At 44.9% G+C, this 16,533-nt stretch overlaps 1 protein-coding gene across 4 annotated transcripts in view; it reads left to right on the forward strand.

Annotated features, from left to right (window-relative positions):
• The window catches only part of YY1 (YY1 transcription factor), a 32,943-nt gene extending 18,162 nt beyond the window's left edge, over window positions 1-14,781 (forward strand). For 2 of the 4 annotated variants that reach the window (XM_084889510.1, XM_084889509.1), the window contains 3 exons: window positions 7,373-7,433; window positions 9,127-9,285; window positions 9,966-14,781. In XM_084889510.1, coding sequence (XP_084745636.1) covers window positions 7,373-7,433; window positions 9,127-9,285; window positions 9,966-10,148 — 403 coding nt within the window. In that variant the 3' untranslated portion in view covers window positions 10,149-14,781. Of the gene's footprint in view, window positions 1-7,045; window positions 7,306-7,372; window positions 7,434-9,126; window positions 9,286-9,965 lie in introns of those variants that run through there. The other 2 variants (XR_014795481.1, XM_084889511.1) reach the window with 2 other exon arrangements.
• Window positions 14,782-16,533: the final 1,752 nt, after the last annotated feature.

Below are 16,533 nucleotides of genomic sequence, written 5' to 3' on the forward strand. Positions count from 1 at the left end.
AAAAGAAAGGTCCCAGGTTCGATTCCGGTCAGGGGCATGTACATTGGCTGTGGGCACATCCCCAGTAGGTTGATGTTTCCCTCTCATCAATGTTTCTAGTTCTCTATCCCTCTCCTTTCCTCTCTGTAAAAAATCAATAAAAATATACTAAACACACACACAATAAAAACTTTTTTTTTTAATCTTTACTCCTTAGATGATGGGAAATGGGGAGACGGGGTAAGGCATTGTCTGATTTTAGGTGCTAATGAAACATCCATTCTGGACTTGAGGTGGTTTGGGGAAGTTGGGGGCTCATGAGGGGTAGCTGAATGCCTGGAAGTCTTAGGTAAGTCAGCTCTCTGAGGGAGAGGTTTTGGAGGGAAAAGACTCCACAGGAAGTCCTGGGGAAGCCCTGGTATTCAGAGGGTAAGAGGAACCAGGGGAGGACCAGAGGATCATTCAGGTGAGGAGAAGGAGGAGGAGACTAGGGTAGGTGAACACAGCATGGAGAGAGCCAAGAGTCTGCAGGAGGCTGAGGGAGGGAGGGATGCAGCACTAAAATGTACATTGTGATGTGACCTCATGAAGGAGCAGAGAGTGTTGGAGAAAGAGCCTGTGGGTAGTGAGCAGTGGACAACCCTTGGCGCTGTTGACCTTGCAGGAGAATCGGAGCCGCTGATGTGGAAGCTTGCTCCCAGTCCTCTGAACAGAAAACACAGGGTCTTTCAGCCCTAAACCAGGAGACACCTGTCACTGTTGTAGAGTAGAAGCCTCTGCATTTCCCAAGTGGTTTGCCTCTGTATTAGGACTCCCTGAGACCTTCCTTCTGAGGACCAGGTACCAGATATCTTAAAGGTACCATTTATGAAATTTCAAAACACTGAGGATAAAGAACCTAAAAACTTTTCAGGGAGAAAAGATAGCTTATCTACAAAAGAATGATTGAGACTCTTCTTCAACAGCAATAGATAACAAGAAATTTTCTGACAGTGGAGCAGTGTTTGAGGTTTCTGAGGGAAAATTTTATTTTTATTTTTTTATTTTTTAATATATTTTATTGATTTTGTACAGAGAGGAAGGGAGAGTGATAGAGAGTTAGAAACATCGATGAGAGAGAGTCATCGATCAGTTGCCTCTTGCACACCCCCTACTGGGGATGTGCCCGCAACCAAGGTACATGCCCTTGACTGGAATCGAACCCGGGTCCCTTCAGTCCCCAAGCCGACGCTCTATGCATTGAGCTAAACCGGTCCCAGCTCTGAGGGAAAATTTTAAATGTAGAATTCTTGATCCAGCAAAGCTATCGATCAAATACAAGATTTGTTTTATTATGTTGCATGCATGCTTTCCGAGGAGGTTACTTGAGGATCTATTCTAGTAAAATGAGAGTGAACATGAAAGGAAGACTTCCTAGTGAATATAGTGAAAAGAAAACCAAAAGGTAGTTTAATACAGGAAGTCTGTGGGTTGTGAGAATTGCTATAAGAAAAGTATCTTGCCCTAACAGGTTTGGCGCAGTGGATGGAGCATTGGCCTGCGGACTGAGAGGTCCCAGGTTTGATTCCGGTCAAGGGCATGTACCTTGGTTGCAGGCACATTCCCAGTAGGAGGTGTGCAGGAGGCAGCTGATAGATGTTTCTCTCTCATCGATGTTTCTAATTCTCTCTCTCTCTCTCTCCCTTCCTCTCTGTAAAAAAAAATCAATAAAATAATATATTTTTAAAAAATTTATCTCATTCAGTAGTGGACAGAATGAGTAAGAAACTAGAAGATTTTGGTGGTATGGGAGTCTTATAAAAATGAAAAGATAAATCAGAAACTCTCTGAAAAAGGTCAGGATGAGGGAAAGCAATGGCATAAAAATGGGCATGCTACTGAATGTTTGAAGAGAGCTCATTGACTCACTGTAGGAAAAGGTTCTTATGGGTACTCCTTTGGATTTCTAGAGCAAGCAGGGTGATCCTGGTTCTAAGTAGTATTTAACATAATCATCTTAATATAGTATGGGATTAATTCTGTAGGGCCAACCTGCACAAGATTTCATTTATATACAATAGAATGAGATCTGGCTCACCTTGACATTGTATACGAAGTGATAGGGTTGGGCTCATTCTCACTCCCATTTCCCATGGTATCTTGAAAAGATCATGTAAAACGGAACAAATCTCTAATTGGACAGTAGTGGTGGTGAGAAATATTGAGCCAGGAATGCCCTATTTTGAGAATGTGAGTAACAACAGCCGAATGGGATTTCCCAGAGTCTCCATAATTGGTGACAGACTCTGAAAGCTGAAGACACCAAGTTTCAAACTGTTGGGGCCAGACCCCATTTTGTTTGCTTATAAAGATCACAGAAGTTGTTTTGCTGGCCTCCACTCTTCATCTGCTTTCTCTTGTAATTAGGCTGGCTATTGTCTTCAGGAGGTGTGTTAGCTGCTCTTTTCTCCTTGTAGACTGGGTGTAGGGGTTTTGCAGTGGACTGGCAACAGACCACAGGATGGTTCAGGCTCCTGCTGCACTGACCCTAACTGCTTAGTAAATCAGTTAGTATGTGGGCAAGTATAATGACTTACACTTGGAAGTCATGGTATTTGAAAGGTGGAGTTATGGATCACTTATTTCCTAAAATGTCTTTTTAGTAAATACTTCCGAAGGGGTCAGTGGGTGGGACCTGGCAAATTCTATTCCTGATTAAATGGACAACTTTTGTACATTTTTCATTAACTAAAGTTAGCCCTTTGGAAACATTTGGTCTAGAAAGATCAGAATAAAGAGTGCTTAAGTTAGTCCCGGGTTGGTTATTTTGTTGTTCATTTCCCACCCTGAGACTTTATTTATTTATTTATTTATTTTTAAATATATATTTTATTGATTTTTTTTTTTTTTTTTTTTTTACAGAGAGGAAGAGAGAGGGATAAGAGCGTTAGAAACATTGATGAGAGCCAAAACCGGTTTGGCTCAATGGATAGAGCGTCGGCCTGCGGACTGAAAGGTCCCGGGTTCGATTCCGGTCAAGGGCATGTACCTTAGTTGCGGGCACATCCCCATTTGGGGGTGTGCAAGAGGCAGATGATTGATGATTCTCGCTCTTCCATGTTTCTAACTCTCTATCCCTCTCTCTTCCTCTCTGTAAAAAATCAATAAAATATATTGGGGGGGGGGGGAGAGAAAAAGAAACATCGATGAGAGAGAATCATAGATCAGCTGCCTCTTGCACACCCCCTACTGGGGATGTGCCCACAACCAAGGTACATGCCCTTGACTGGAATCGAACCCGGGACTTTTCAGTCCGCAGGCTGAGGCTCTATCCACTGAGCCAAACCGGTTTCGGCCACCCTGAGACTTTAATCACAGGATTAACATGAATGTGATCATGGAGCTGAAAATACCTTAAATCTCTTCAGTATCATCACTGTTATTTGGGAGATAATTCATTTATCAAATGTTGTCTCACCTGGTTAAGGCAGCATTATTCTTTTTATAGTTCTTTACCATGCTTGCAAACGCTAGTTGTATTACACAGAAACCTGTCCTGTCAGCACAGGTCACAATTGGTGATTCCAGTCTGAATCAAGTGAGCTCTTGCAGGCAAGTGGCTTATTTTCATTCAAGAATCATTGCTTCAGAAATGTATTTTCGGGCCGAAACCGGTTTGGCTCAGTGGATAGAGCGTCAACCTGTGGACTAAAAGGTCCCGGGTTCGATTCCGGTCAAGGGCATGTACCTTGGTTGCGGGCACATCCCCAGTAGGGGGTGTGCAAGAGGCAGCTGATCGATGATTCTCTCTCATCAATGTTTCTAACTCTCTATCTCTCTCTCTTCCTCTCTGTAAAAAAATCAATAAAATATATTAAAAAAAAAGAAAAAAAGAAATGTATTCTCAGCTCTGGGGCATTGCAGATTTAACTTGACTGGAACTTCTTGTTTACTTGGTGCCCTGCAGGCAATCATACCAGGAAATTCTGACAGTTTCTGGTCCTGGAGTCCAATCTTTACCATGTCTTCCTTCCACAGATGCAGAATGAGACAGCATGAAGCCAGTCATGTCATAGGGAGCGGGTTCTCCATGTTAATTGAAAGGGAAACATCTCTTGTTGGTACCTGGCTCCTCATATAATTTCTAACACGTCGAGGAGACCTTTTACTTTACCAGTGCCTCTTTCCTGTCTCACAGTCCTTTAATGGAAAGGGTGGTTCGATGGAGCACTAGGCCTGGGTGGTTAAGTATTACTGGCTTCTTTTTTTTTCTCTTTTTTTTTTAAGGAATTAACGCATTTTTAGCTAGGCCCATTTAACACACAGCCAGCTGGTAAAAATAATAAAATAATAGCTATCATTTCCCAAGAGTTTAATGTGCAACTTTTAACCTTCACAGCTCTAAAATAGGCAGTGTTATACCTTTTTACAGAGTAAGAAACTGAGGCTGAGAAGTTAAGTAATTTGCTCAAGGTCGTGAAACTAGTACAAGTCAGCATCAAGTCGCACATCCCATTCCGTCTCATTTGTAGTGCCTTTGGTGTTGTCATTGTCGTCTTTGGATCAAAAGATCTTTGTAAAGTATCACAGTCCGTGAAAACTCCAATCTTGGCTACTTCTGTCTACTTTGGGGCAAGTCAAGAAGATATTCAAAATGGTAGTAATATGATTTTAGTCTTTTTTTTCCCTTCCTTTTTTTTTTTTTTTTTACAATTTTTGGATTTCAAATATAGAATATATATTTTTCTTGTTTGCAAATTATATATAAATTGGTGCTGTGAAGATTTTAATCTTTATTCACAAAACTCTTTTCATCTAAGTACACTTTGGGAAATGACCTTTTCCTAGTGTTTGCATTGGAATAGAGTGTAAAAGGCACCAGCACTTACTGCCTCATTCGATGCTCTGAGTGAAGCAGGGTGATTTGCCGAGCAGCTTAAAAATGGCTGCAATGAACACTTCCACTTCCTTTTTGTCCAAATGCTTTTAAACTTCACACATTTTGAAAATGACATTTAAAGAAAGAACACTCAGTAAATATCATTTTTAAAAATTAAAAGAGTTGAATAAATGGTACACAGCACTATTCTCTTTACTTTTGTGTATATTTAAAGTTTATCGTGCTTTTAAGAATGCAGTTCCTATGAGTAATCTAAGAAAATGTATGGGGTGTGGAAACTCAGTTGAGCCATACCTGCCCTCCTGGTACAGGGACCTCCACTACTGCCACATTCAGACCCCGAGATGGGTGGGTCAGGGGAAAGATTGTCTGCAAGACTTCTTTGTCATTCCAATGGGCATTTTTTATTTTAAAAAAATGGTTTATTGAGAGAATTTGCAGGCAGTAAAATTGGCAAGTGGCATTTGATCTACTTAATTTACTATATTATGAATCTAGGCACTCACAGTAGTGTAGCTGTCTCTAGAGTCCAGACCTAGAACACGTCAGTGGGGTCATCAAAGGTAAAAACATTCTTAATTGGGAAGACTGAAGCTTGGTTCTTGATATATTCTTTTTAAAAACATATATATATATATATATATATATATATATATATATATATCAGAGAGGAAGGGAGAGGGAGAGAGAGATAAAACATCAAGGATGAGAGAGAATCATTGATTGGCTGTCTCCTGGGCGCGCGCGCGCGCGCGCGCGCGCACACACACACACACACACACACACACACACACACACACACACAGGATAGCTTGCAACCCACGCGTGGCATTTGACTGGAATCAAACCCGAGACTTTTCAGTCCACTGGCTGACATGCTATCCACTGAGCCAAACCAACTAGGGCCTTAATTACTCTTTTTAATTGATACTTGGAGTTAGAACCCTTTCATATAAACCACTATAGTTTTTGTGATTACAAAGATCACAGCAAAACTCGAATAAAAAGGTGGAGGTCAATTGGCTCTTGAAGAGGAATCATTGACTTAGTTGTTCATTAAATATGCATCCTCCGGTAGGAATGTGAGATGGCAAAACTAGGGACAGAAAGAACATTTGTTCCAGAGACGTACATCTTTTTTCTAGGAACTCTTCATTTCTCACCCCCACCGCACACAGTTCTGTAGGGAGTATTTGGAGAGAAAGTTTTGACAAAAGACCAAGTGTTGGTTCAGTGGAAATAGCAGGTAGGTAAGCTAGCCACTCAGTAAGCTCTCTGGATAGAAATTACACGCAGGGCTCAATCTTGGGATCAGAGCTCTCGTTGCACTCTCTCGCAAGCAGGGCCATGCTCTTTTATTTATTTATTTATTTTAAGAACACCCTATAGTGTGCTAAAAATTAAGCAGAATGAAGAGATATGAGTGTTCCTGTCTGTCCACCAGTCCCTCGGGGGCTCCTAACGTAGCCATCCCTACAGTTAATAGCAGTTAGGTTCCCCTTCCAGAGCTGTCACACCCATGTGTGATCTAAACTATGTGTGATCCAACGGCCATTTCTGTCCGTATGAGTGGATCCCCTCCCTTTTTAAGTACCGGTATTTGTGTTAGGATATATATATTATTTGTATTTTAGACGAGAAGAGAGGAGAGAAGAGAGATGATGAGAGAATCATTGATTAGCTGCCTCATGCATGCCGCATACAACCTGGGCATGTGTTCCAACCGGGAATCAAACCATGACCTCCTGGTTCATAGGTCAATGCTCAAATACTGAGCCAGTGCAGGCTGGGCTGAAGAATATATATTATGATAATAATAATTATTATTATTTTACCTATTTTTTTCACAGAGAGGAAGGGAGAGGGGTATAGAGCCAGAAACATCCATGAGAGAGACACATCGATCAGCCACCTCGTGCACACCCCCCACTGGGGATGTGTCCGTAACCAAAGCTCATGCTCCTGACTGGAATTGAACCTGGGACCCCTTAGTCCACAGGCGGATACTATACACCGAGCCAAACCCGCCAGGAGGGGCGGTGGGATATGTTTTTAAGAGCCTCCCATATCTGTTTCTCTGGGTATAAGCATCCTTATTATCATAGCAATTGCTCTTGGATACATTGTTTCCCTCCTACTAGATTTCCTCTGTTTATCTGGGCTGCTGATCTTTTGTGTCTTTTAAAGAGTTCCGGGGAAGGAGCAGATATTTGAGTCACACAGATCACAGCATGGCCATCCTAAACTGCCCCACCAGCTCATTAGCATTGCGACCCTAAGCAGCAGCCCAGTCTTTCTGAACATCAGCATTCTTTTCTGGACAGTGGGAAGAGCTGCACACGCATAGGTATTCCGAATGTGAGTTATCTCGATCCTCCCCTGCACGGAAGCATATTGTATCTTAGCTTTTGGACCTAGAAGGAAACCATTTTAGGGACTATATGACTTATGCCAGTTGAGTCTACCCACTCCTACAAATCTCTCTCTCTCTCTCTCTTTTTTTCTTTTGGTAAGAATGAAGCCAAGAAAAATTAAAGAAGATGATGCTCCAAGAACAATAGCTTGCCCTCATAAAGTAAGTAATGCTAGGGGAAAAGTGTTCATTAGACTGTTAATGAAGCTTTAGAGAGATTATAAGAAATTTGTACTTTTTATTTCTGTTTTCATATTTTTTGAGATTAAGTGAGGAACTATATAATCTTGTATGTCTAAATTCAAGAGACTATATTTTGTAATGTAAGTTTTATTGAGTAAAGGCCACTTAAATTTAAATACTATTAAATGGGGTTGCTATAGGGCATCAGAGTTTTTATTATTACTATATAGTGAATATACTATGTTAGGATTTTATTTCTTTTTGGATCATTACAAGTCGGTCTAAGACACTGGTTTGTGTGCTCACCCGGGGACCTTATTGGGACTAGGTGCGTTACAAGTTTGGGGATTATTTTGGATGTTGCTAAAGTAAGCTTAATAAGACTTCGTCATTCACAATTTTCTTAATTTACTTTGTTAATTGTGTGTTACTTAAGGGGTACTTAATTGTTTTCAAATGTGTTTTAGTCTTTAAAATAAAACGATAGCCCAAAAAGGTACTTTGAGGTGTATTGGCTTGGGTCGGTTTCAAATTTAGTTGGATGTAAAAGTAACAGAAAATATCACACAGGTGCAGAAAAACAAAGGGCAGAATTTTTGCATGGAATAAATAATTTTTTTAAATGATGGGTGGTAGGACAAATTTAGCTTTGAGGTGTCACCTCTAATGACTACGCAACTCACAAGTTCTTTGTTCTTTTTAATGCTCCTCATGTGGAGAGTTTGAAATGTAAAGTGATATTCATTTGGGCCAAAATATAGATAAGCATTTGAAAACAGTTCTGCCTTTGAGTGCCTGCCATCTCTCTAGCTTCTCTGTCTACTTCTTTAAAATCCCATCTTCTAAATGGAAACTCAACTTAGGGGTCAAGGTGAAAAAACTGTGGCTTTTCCTGCCCGCCCTTCTGCCTGTGAAGCTGTCCACTGGTTGGCTTGTGCTGTCCTCTGTTGTGCTGTCTGTCATTTCCCCCACCCACTCCATCACTGGGCAACAACTGCAGAAGAAATTGGGCAGGACATGCTTCTCAGAGCGCCACCCTCCCATCTGCCGCCCCGCTCTCGTATCAGTTTGCCTGCTTCTTTTCCTAGTGTCTCACAAAATCAATTTCTTCTGTAGTTGCCATTCCTTGGAGACCCTCTTGCTTCTTTCTCTGTCAAGAAGGGGAAAGAGGCAAAGAGAGAAGAGGGAACAGTAGGCGATGGAGAATGACAGCCCATTCTTGCAGCACAGAATATGGGGCCCACCAAAGGTAGTGGTGGACTGCCGTCATTTTAACTCCATTTATTTCTCAGGGCTTCTGTTACTTCATGTGGGGGACGGAGTTGGGTGAGGCAGCGGTGGTATAGCTGGAAGCCAGGGTGTTGGGTTCTACTCCCAGCTCGGCTACTATTTGTAGTGTGACCTTGGGCAAGTCTACTTAAGACATCTCTAAGCCTCAGTTTCCTCATCTGTAAAACAAGGGTTTACATTAAATGATAAGGCCTTTTTCAGCTGTCTTTTTTTTTTTTTTTTTTTTGTCTTAAATATTTTAATATTTCTGCTGTAATACTAAGTAAAATTAAAATGGGGCTGGGGGTTGTTTTGTTTTAATGTGTCAGTGAAGGCTGTTCAGTGGTTGACCCTTTGTCACACTTTGCAGTGTGAACCACTAAGCTTCTCTCTCTGTTTGAAGGGCTGCACAAAGATGTTCAGGGATAACTCTGCCATGAGAAAGCATCTGCACACCCACGGCCCCCGAGTCCACGTCTGTGCAGAGTGTGGCAAAGCTTTCGTTGAGAGCTCAAAACTAAAACGGCACCAACTGGTTCATACTGGAGAGAAGCCCTTTCAGGTAGAGCCAGTCCCTCCCTTCCCCCGTTACCCCCCCTACGACCACCACACACATACATCTGTGTGTAGGCAGGCAGCCCCAGCGCAGGGAGAGATGGCCTGGTGTCTGTCACAGGAGGGCTGCTCTGTGACATACTGGAGACCATGGGAGTGTCCATCACATCAAGAGAAAGGATTGCTCAAGAACAAGCCTAAAACTAGATTTCGGTGCATCCACGGTGGGGTCAGAGCAGTTTAGTTTGGGCAGTTAGCAGTATGTTGAATCACTAATTGGCAGGGGACTTCTCAAATTTTACTGTGCGAGAGTAAGAACCGTTAACATTTTGTCGCATTTTAGAAGCCCATGAACAAGGGAACAGACTCACTGTACAGGCAGTAAACCTGACCTGGTTCTTGATTTGGCACCGGAAGCTTTTTTTTTTTAACGTAAGTTTAGGACCATAACATAGTATTTAGAGAGATCCAAGTGTTTCTCTTACTTGGTATTTAAATGGTTCCGGAGGGGTGCTCCTGGGGGTCTTGGGGATTGTTGTCGCAGAGCTGGAGCGCCATGCCCACTGATTCCAGAACAGCTGGGACATTTCCCCTGGGCGGGGAGGAGAGTGTTAGTCAAAGCAGCGAGCTGCCCTCCGCGCAGCGGTGTCCCCGTCACTGAGCAGGTTCTCTGGTCTTCCCCGGCAGTGCACGTTCGAAGGCTGCGGGAAACGCTTTTCACTGGACTTCAATTTGCGCACACATGTGCGAATCCACACCGGAGACAGGCCCTATGTGTGCCCCTTCGATGGTTGTAATAAGAAGTTTGCTCAGTCGACTAATCTGAAATCTCACATCTTAACACATGCAAAGGCCAAAAACAACCAGTGAGAAGACGAGAGAGAAGAGCTTCTGGACCTCGGAAAGCATCTTCCAGGAGTGTGTTTGGGAATAACGATGCCTCTCCTTTGTATATTGTTTCTAGGAAAGAATTTTAAAAATGAATCCTACACACTTAAGGGACATGTTTTGATAAAGTAGTAAAAATTTAAAAAAAAAAACTTTAATAAGATGACATTGCTAAGATATGACTATCTAGCTCTGTAATCTCATTTCAAAAACACGGTGTTTTGTAAAGTGTGGTCCCAACATGAGGACAAGTCATGAACTTCTCATCAAAAGACAATTCTTTATACAACAGTGCTAAAAATGGGACTTCTTTTCACATTCTTATAAATATGAAGCTCACCTGTTGCTTACAATTTTTTTAATTTTGTATTTTCCAAGTGTGCATATTGTACACTTTTTGGGGATATGCTTAGTAATGCTATGTGTGATTTTTCTGGAGGTTGATAACTTTGCTTGCAGTAGATTTTCTTTAAAAGAATGGGCAGTTACATGCATACTTCAAAAGTATTTTCCTGTAAAAAAAGTTATATAGGTTTTGTTTGCTATCTTAATTTTGGTTGTATTCTTTGATGTTAACACATTTTGTATAATTGTATCGTATAGCTGTATTGAATCATGTAGTATCAAATATTAGATGTGATTTAATAGTGTTAATCAATTTAAATCCATTTTAGTCACATTTTTTTTTCCCCGAAAAATACTGCCAGATGCTGATGTTCAGTGTAATCTCTTTGCCTGTTCAGTTACAGAAAGTGGTGCTCAGTTGTAGAATGTATTGTACCTTTTAACACCTGGTGTGTACATCCATGTAACAGAAAGGGCAACAATAAAATAGCAATCCTACAGAAAGAATATGGCAGAAAAGATCTGTAAGCACAGTCTTATTTCCTTTTGTTGTCCAGAATAATTATAATTCTTGAGCCTCCCAGAAATTGGAAGCTAAATAAAGCAACTCGAGTTTCCTTTATTTTGCACTCAGTTACAGTGACTTATGATTAAAGCGATGCATGGGTATCTCAATACTTCCCGCAGGGACTGAGTTCTGAGAGAGTAGTAACAGGCATCCCGACTTAAGGAACTACCTCAGAGGACTCCCAACCAGGCCCTTTGGCGATTGGGTTTTGATTTTTGCTTCCCCAGCAAAGATGTGACTGACAGTTGCACCCTGGCCTGTGTTCTCAAGGTAAGGTGTTACCTGGCAGGGACAAGCAGGGTCCAGTGCTCAGGCCGCCCTCTGGGCGGCTCCAGCAGGTCCTCGCCCAGCCAGAGGCAGGCCCTGGTGGTGCTGTGTGGTTGAGAGTCTTGGGTCCTTTGGCAGTGGAGTCCTCAGTGTTAGCATATGTAGCAGTTGAGCGCCAGCAGCTTAATCTCACGCTTCTAAATGGACACTGAGTACTGATTGGCAAGGTGATTCAGTTAAGAGAATTGTACTCAATGAGTACTTTGCCTCTCACGTTGTGACCTCTTAAATGTACGGTTATGATTTTTTGAATTTTACTTCGAGTCAAATATCAGACCCATGAGACTATTTTATAAACTGCCACAATACAGCAAAACCCCATTTATCCAGAATGCAAACATCCGTGTGTCTTTGTACTGTGTGCTCGACAAACTAGCTGAACCAGATTTATTCAACTGACGTCCAGGACACGTCAGGTCACAGGTTGCCCTGTCTCAGCTCCGCCTCCGGTCCTGTGCAGGATCGGGGGCCCGGGAGCAGTGACACTGTGGCTCTCCGGAATTTCGAAGTGCCTTCTGATTCATAAATGAAAAATTTAACTTGAGACAATTTTTTTATTCGTTCAGAATCTGTTTTCCATTGAGTGAGTAGCTTGCTGGAACTGAGTTAATCCGAAGAGCCCAGCTGTCCCCTCGATAAGCCAGGAGCAGCTGTACTGGCAGTCGGGGGCGAGGTAAGCCATGATGGAGCTCCCCTTTGAAGCCGAGTGCCCGGAGTGCTTCTCTGGCCAGACCTGGGGCAGGAGTCTCCACAGGTGCCCATGGTGTGAGCACCCGTTCCTTTCCTCCCTGCCAGCAGGCGAGCGGGCCTGGGGCATATTCATTAGGTCTGGAGCTGCATTACCCTCACCTAGCATTGTACCACCGTGGGGCCTGGTCCTGGCACTGCCCTTGGATTCCTTCCCCAAGGGCACGCGGCAGGGCAGCCTTGTGCTGTGGGACATGCTGGCGGTCCAGAGAGCCCTCTGTGTCCTGTGACCTACAGAAGCAGTACCTGAGAGGAGGTTGGTCCCTCTTCCCGTGCCTTGACCCCTAGGGGGATGCCATTAGTCATCTCTTCATCCCTCCGATGAAATAGTCATCACCCCCTCCCCTTGACTGTTCACGTCTTCTCTCAGTCTGCAGAGCTAGTTTCTGGAAGGAATGTAATGGAGGGGGGTGGGGTTTTGAAGAAATGTACTGTCCAAGTTCCTTGTTGACGGAACACTCGACCCCCGTATAGAGAACGAGTAGGTGAGTGACAGTTAAAGAGCAGAGTCGTTCTCACGGGGGTACCTGAAACCCAGTTCGCTGTTGAAATTCTTACGTTTGCTGAGGATGCACATGACAAGACTTTGACATGGTGTTCCAACAGTGAGTCAATTGGTGGTCTTGAGGGTTAACCTGATTTTTAAGTGATACTGATAGACATATTTTCCTACATCTGAGCTGAGATCCTTGCATGTTTGTAGGATATGTAATATAAGAGCCCAGAGGATACGTTTACATTTAATAAGATGTTGTTTTCTATTTTTGGATTTCTTATTATTTCCCCCCTCTTTGGTAGTGAAGTTAGGGGGAAACATAATATTTGTATAAAGAGCTGTCACCTCAGAGTGACATTTACTTTCCAGGGTGACATTGAACTCACTATTGGTTTCATATGGTGTTTGTGTGCTTTGCCTAGATTCAAGACCTAAGGATTTGAGGAATATCAAGATTATTTTTTCTATCTGGTTTTCATGTACAGTTCTTTTACATGTCACTTATTTTACTAAATTTGAATAAAGTAAGGCCCTTGGCAGAAGAGGAACTGCCTGCCCCTGTTCCCGGCAGAATTCTGGTTTGTTTCTTCACAAACAAGAGAACGTCCATCCAGCAAGCAGCCCGGAGGGATACAGGGCAGGGCAGGCGGGTGGTGGGCAGAGGGCTTTGTCTGCCCCCCACCCCCATCTGCTTAGCAAAACTTTCCTGTTGTAACTTATCTCAGATTTGTCTGTGGCACAGGAAAACCGGGCCCTTGGAAGCTTTTCAGTTGGAAATCTGATCGTTGTACCCCCATGACAGGCAGAGAGAATTGCTCACTTCTTGTGTCTGAGTTGGGATCACATGGTTTAGGAAGACCGTGTTGTTCATCTTAAATTCTCCCAAGTTCCTCCTGCTTTCTTGACGTCTGGCCACCAGCCAGAGCTTGGATCCAGGGGTCAGAAAGGTGGTGAGAACTGAAGCTGCCGACAGGCACCCACTAATGCCATACCCATGCCGCGAGGCTCGCTTGCAGCTGCTCCACCGGCTGCTGTCACTGGACGGCCTAGGACCACCAGAACTTTTAACCCAAGCTCTACCCCCTTGCAGCTCGGTCATGCGCTCCACAGCCTGCTCTTCAACATGGCAGAAGGCACCTCCTGCCAGCTCAGAAACTTGGCCTGAGTGGGTGGCTAGGTCTCCTACATCCTAACGTATTGACCTTGGTTGGCTTTGATGGTTACTGCGTGGGCTGTGCTCAGGTCCCTGGTCACTGAAGACAATGCAGTGCAGGCCTTTCAGAGCAGCAGCAGCAGGCAGGAATGGCCAGGTGCCTCCACATGCGGGCTTCAGTTGCCTCCAGGCCTAAGTGGTGAGCAGAGAGCCAGAGAGGTGTAAGCCGGGAAGGCAGGCTGCATATTGTCCACACACTTCATCAACTCTTCTAAAAACTGGAAGGGAACGGTGACAGCAGGTAAACCAAATTCCCATGAGCTGGTCACCTGCTCATTCTGGCCAGGATGTGGGCATCTGCACAGGGTGAGAGTGATGGTAGCACGTTCATCCTGCAGCACAGTGATTTCCCACAAAGTGGCAGATTTGACCAGATTGACTGCTTCTCGTTAAGGACACTCAGACGCCATAAGAAATAGCATTGGGGTGTCGCGGGGAGGGGCCAGTTGCTGTGCAGTGTTTTGTTGGCTGTGCTGTCATTGGGGGGTGGGGCGTGCAGGAGGTACTTTACATGGAGGGGAAAAGGCATCGATACCAAACCACCTTTTCTACAATATCCGTAACTGTATGAGGCTCTGTTATCTGCAGATGGTGATTGGTCAAGTCATTTTCATAGAACAATTGTTTTTATTCGCTTTCTGGTAACTTCTGTAGGCCCCGGCTCACGGACTTAGCGTTGCGTCTCATGTGCATCTTTTTCTTAAACGTGTTCTGCCATTTCTGGAATTGTCCTTGGTTTTTCCTTAGCTCATAGGTCATAGGTGCAGAAGTATTATCGCGTTTAAGGCATCCGCATCTCAAGCATCGAGCAAGATGGCTTTGCATCCGGAAAAACATTTAACGTAACCCAGTTTGAAGCACCAAGCATGTATAATAACATGGCTCTATAAGATATAATAAACGCATAATGTTAAGCTTTTCAATGCCTGCGGTTCTTGTTTGTTCCTCAAGCCTCTAAAGCTGCCTCTTTGCCTGCGATTCATCACACAGTGAACCTGGCCGGAGGCTCCTTCCTGCCTGGACCGAGGCAGGTCCTCCAGGATTCCTTCCGTCTCACCAGCAGGAAATGCCTCCTTGGCGCAGCCCCTTAGCTCCAGGATGGACTGATGGACTGGAGAATTTTATTTTTATTTATTTTTTTAATATATTTTATTGACTTTTTACAGAGAGGAAGAGAGAGGGATAGAGAGTCAGAAACATCGATGAGAGAGAACATCGATCAGCTGCCTCCTGCACACTCCCACTAGGGATGCGCCTGCAACCAAGGTACATGCCCTTGACCAGGATCGAACCCGGGACCTCTCAGTCCACAGGCCGACGCTCCATCTGCTGAGCCAAACCGGTTTCGGCGGACTGGAATAGTTTTAATGAGAAACTCACCCACTTTTTAGAAAGCAAATTCTCAACCCCAAGTGACAGTTCTGGGAACTCCAGTAAGAAACTCGACTGTAACTAGGCTCTTCAAAACTCGGTAAAAGGGAGCTAGCTAGGATTTGGCCAAAAGCAAACGCAGAGAAGCACTTACTCACTCCCCTGGCATCCGGGGCTGCAGAGCTTCACTCCTGGGTGGAGGGGGCTGCTGGCAGGACGCTGCTGAGTGAAGGGCCAAAGAGGAGCTGGTGATCTAAGATTGGAGGCACCCTACCCCCACCCCATAGCTGAACCCACTGTTCCCATTTCACACTTGCCAGCATCACCTAGGGGTAACAACATGTGTTGGGGACCTTACTGTCCCCAGCACCATGCCGGGCACTGTGAACACCATTTCATTCAACTCGTCATGGATGAGGGTCATTTGCAAAGGTCTAGGCAGCAGGAAGTCAAACCCAGGCCTGCCTGGCTCCTGCTGCCTCTGGCCCGCAGCCTGAATTCATCTCCAACCCGTAGGGAAGAAGCCTGGGGCGCTGGCTCTGGGCCCCCACGGCCAGCATTCCTCACCGCCCGTTCTGGCCCAGCGCTCCTCTCCAGCTTCCTGACGCTCCACGTTGTGCAATCTCCCAAATGGGGCTCCAGCGTGGGTCTCCCCTGCTCACCTGAACCTATAGGGGCTCCCCACTTCCTACCGGACCAAGTCCAGCCCTGACCTACTTTTCCAGCCTCAGCCCCCCTCGCGGCTTCTCACTCCCAGAGGGCCCAGCTTCACTCATTCAGCAGCTACTGAGCCCCAGCTATGTGTCAGGCCCTTTCAGGTGCTGACGGAACTACATTCTAGTGGAGGAGACAGGAGAAGAGGGAGAGGCCTCGCCCCAGCCCCAGCTCTTCCATCACCTGCAACAGGTAGCTTACCGGTGTCCTAGGAGCTGGTGGCCAGAGCCCCTCTGCAGCCCCATGCACCACCCGCAGACAGGGCCGGCCCGCCCATCCCCACCCTCTGCTGCCTGAGCTGCTCCCCTCTGCTCTGGCCCGAAAGCCTGAGGGTTAGTTCTCCAGTCTTAGACCCCTGATTGGGCCGGCACCATGGTGCGCCTTCCTCTCCGCCACTGGAGGGTGTGTGTGCCTGGTGTGGGGCAGCCAGGACCCGTCTGTGTAGGCCTGGCTGGGTCCTGAGCCCGGGCCCCACTGGGGAAGCTCAGAAGCCTGCACCTCGGCGCCCACAGCCTTCCTCAGACACTCGGCCCAGTGTGAGGACCCACACAGTGGGGGAGGAGGGTCACTGATTTGTCCTCCAGCA

The sequence above is a fragment of the Pipistrellus hanaki genome, assembly GCF_964339955.1.
Source record: "Pipistrellus hanaki genome assembly, chromosome: 1".
Classification (NCBI taxonomy): domain Eukaryota; kingdom Metazoa; phylum Chordata; class Mammalia; order Chiroptera; family Vespertilionidae; genus Pipistrellus; species Pipistrellus hanaki.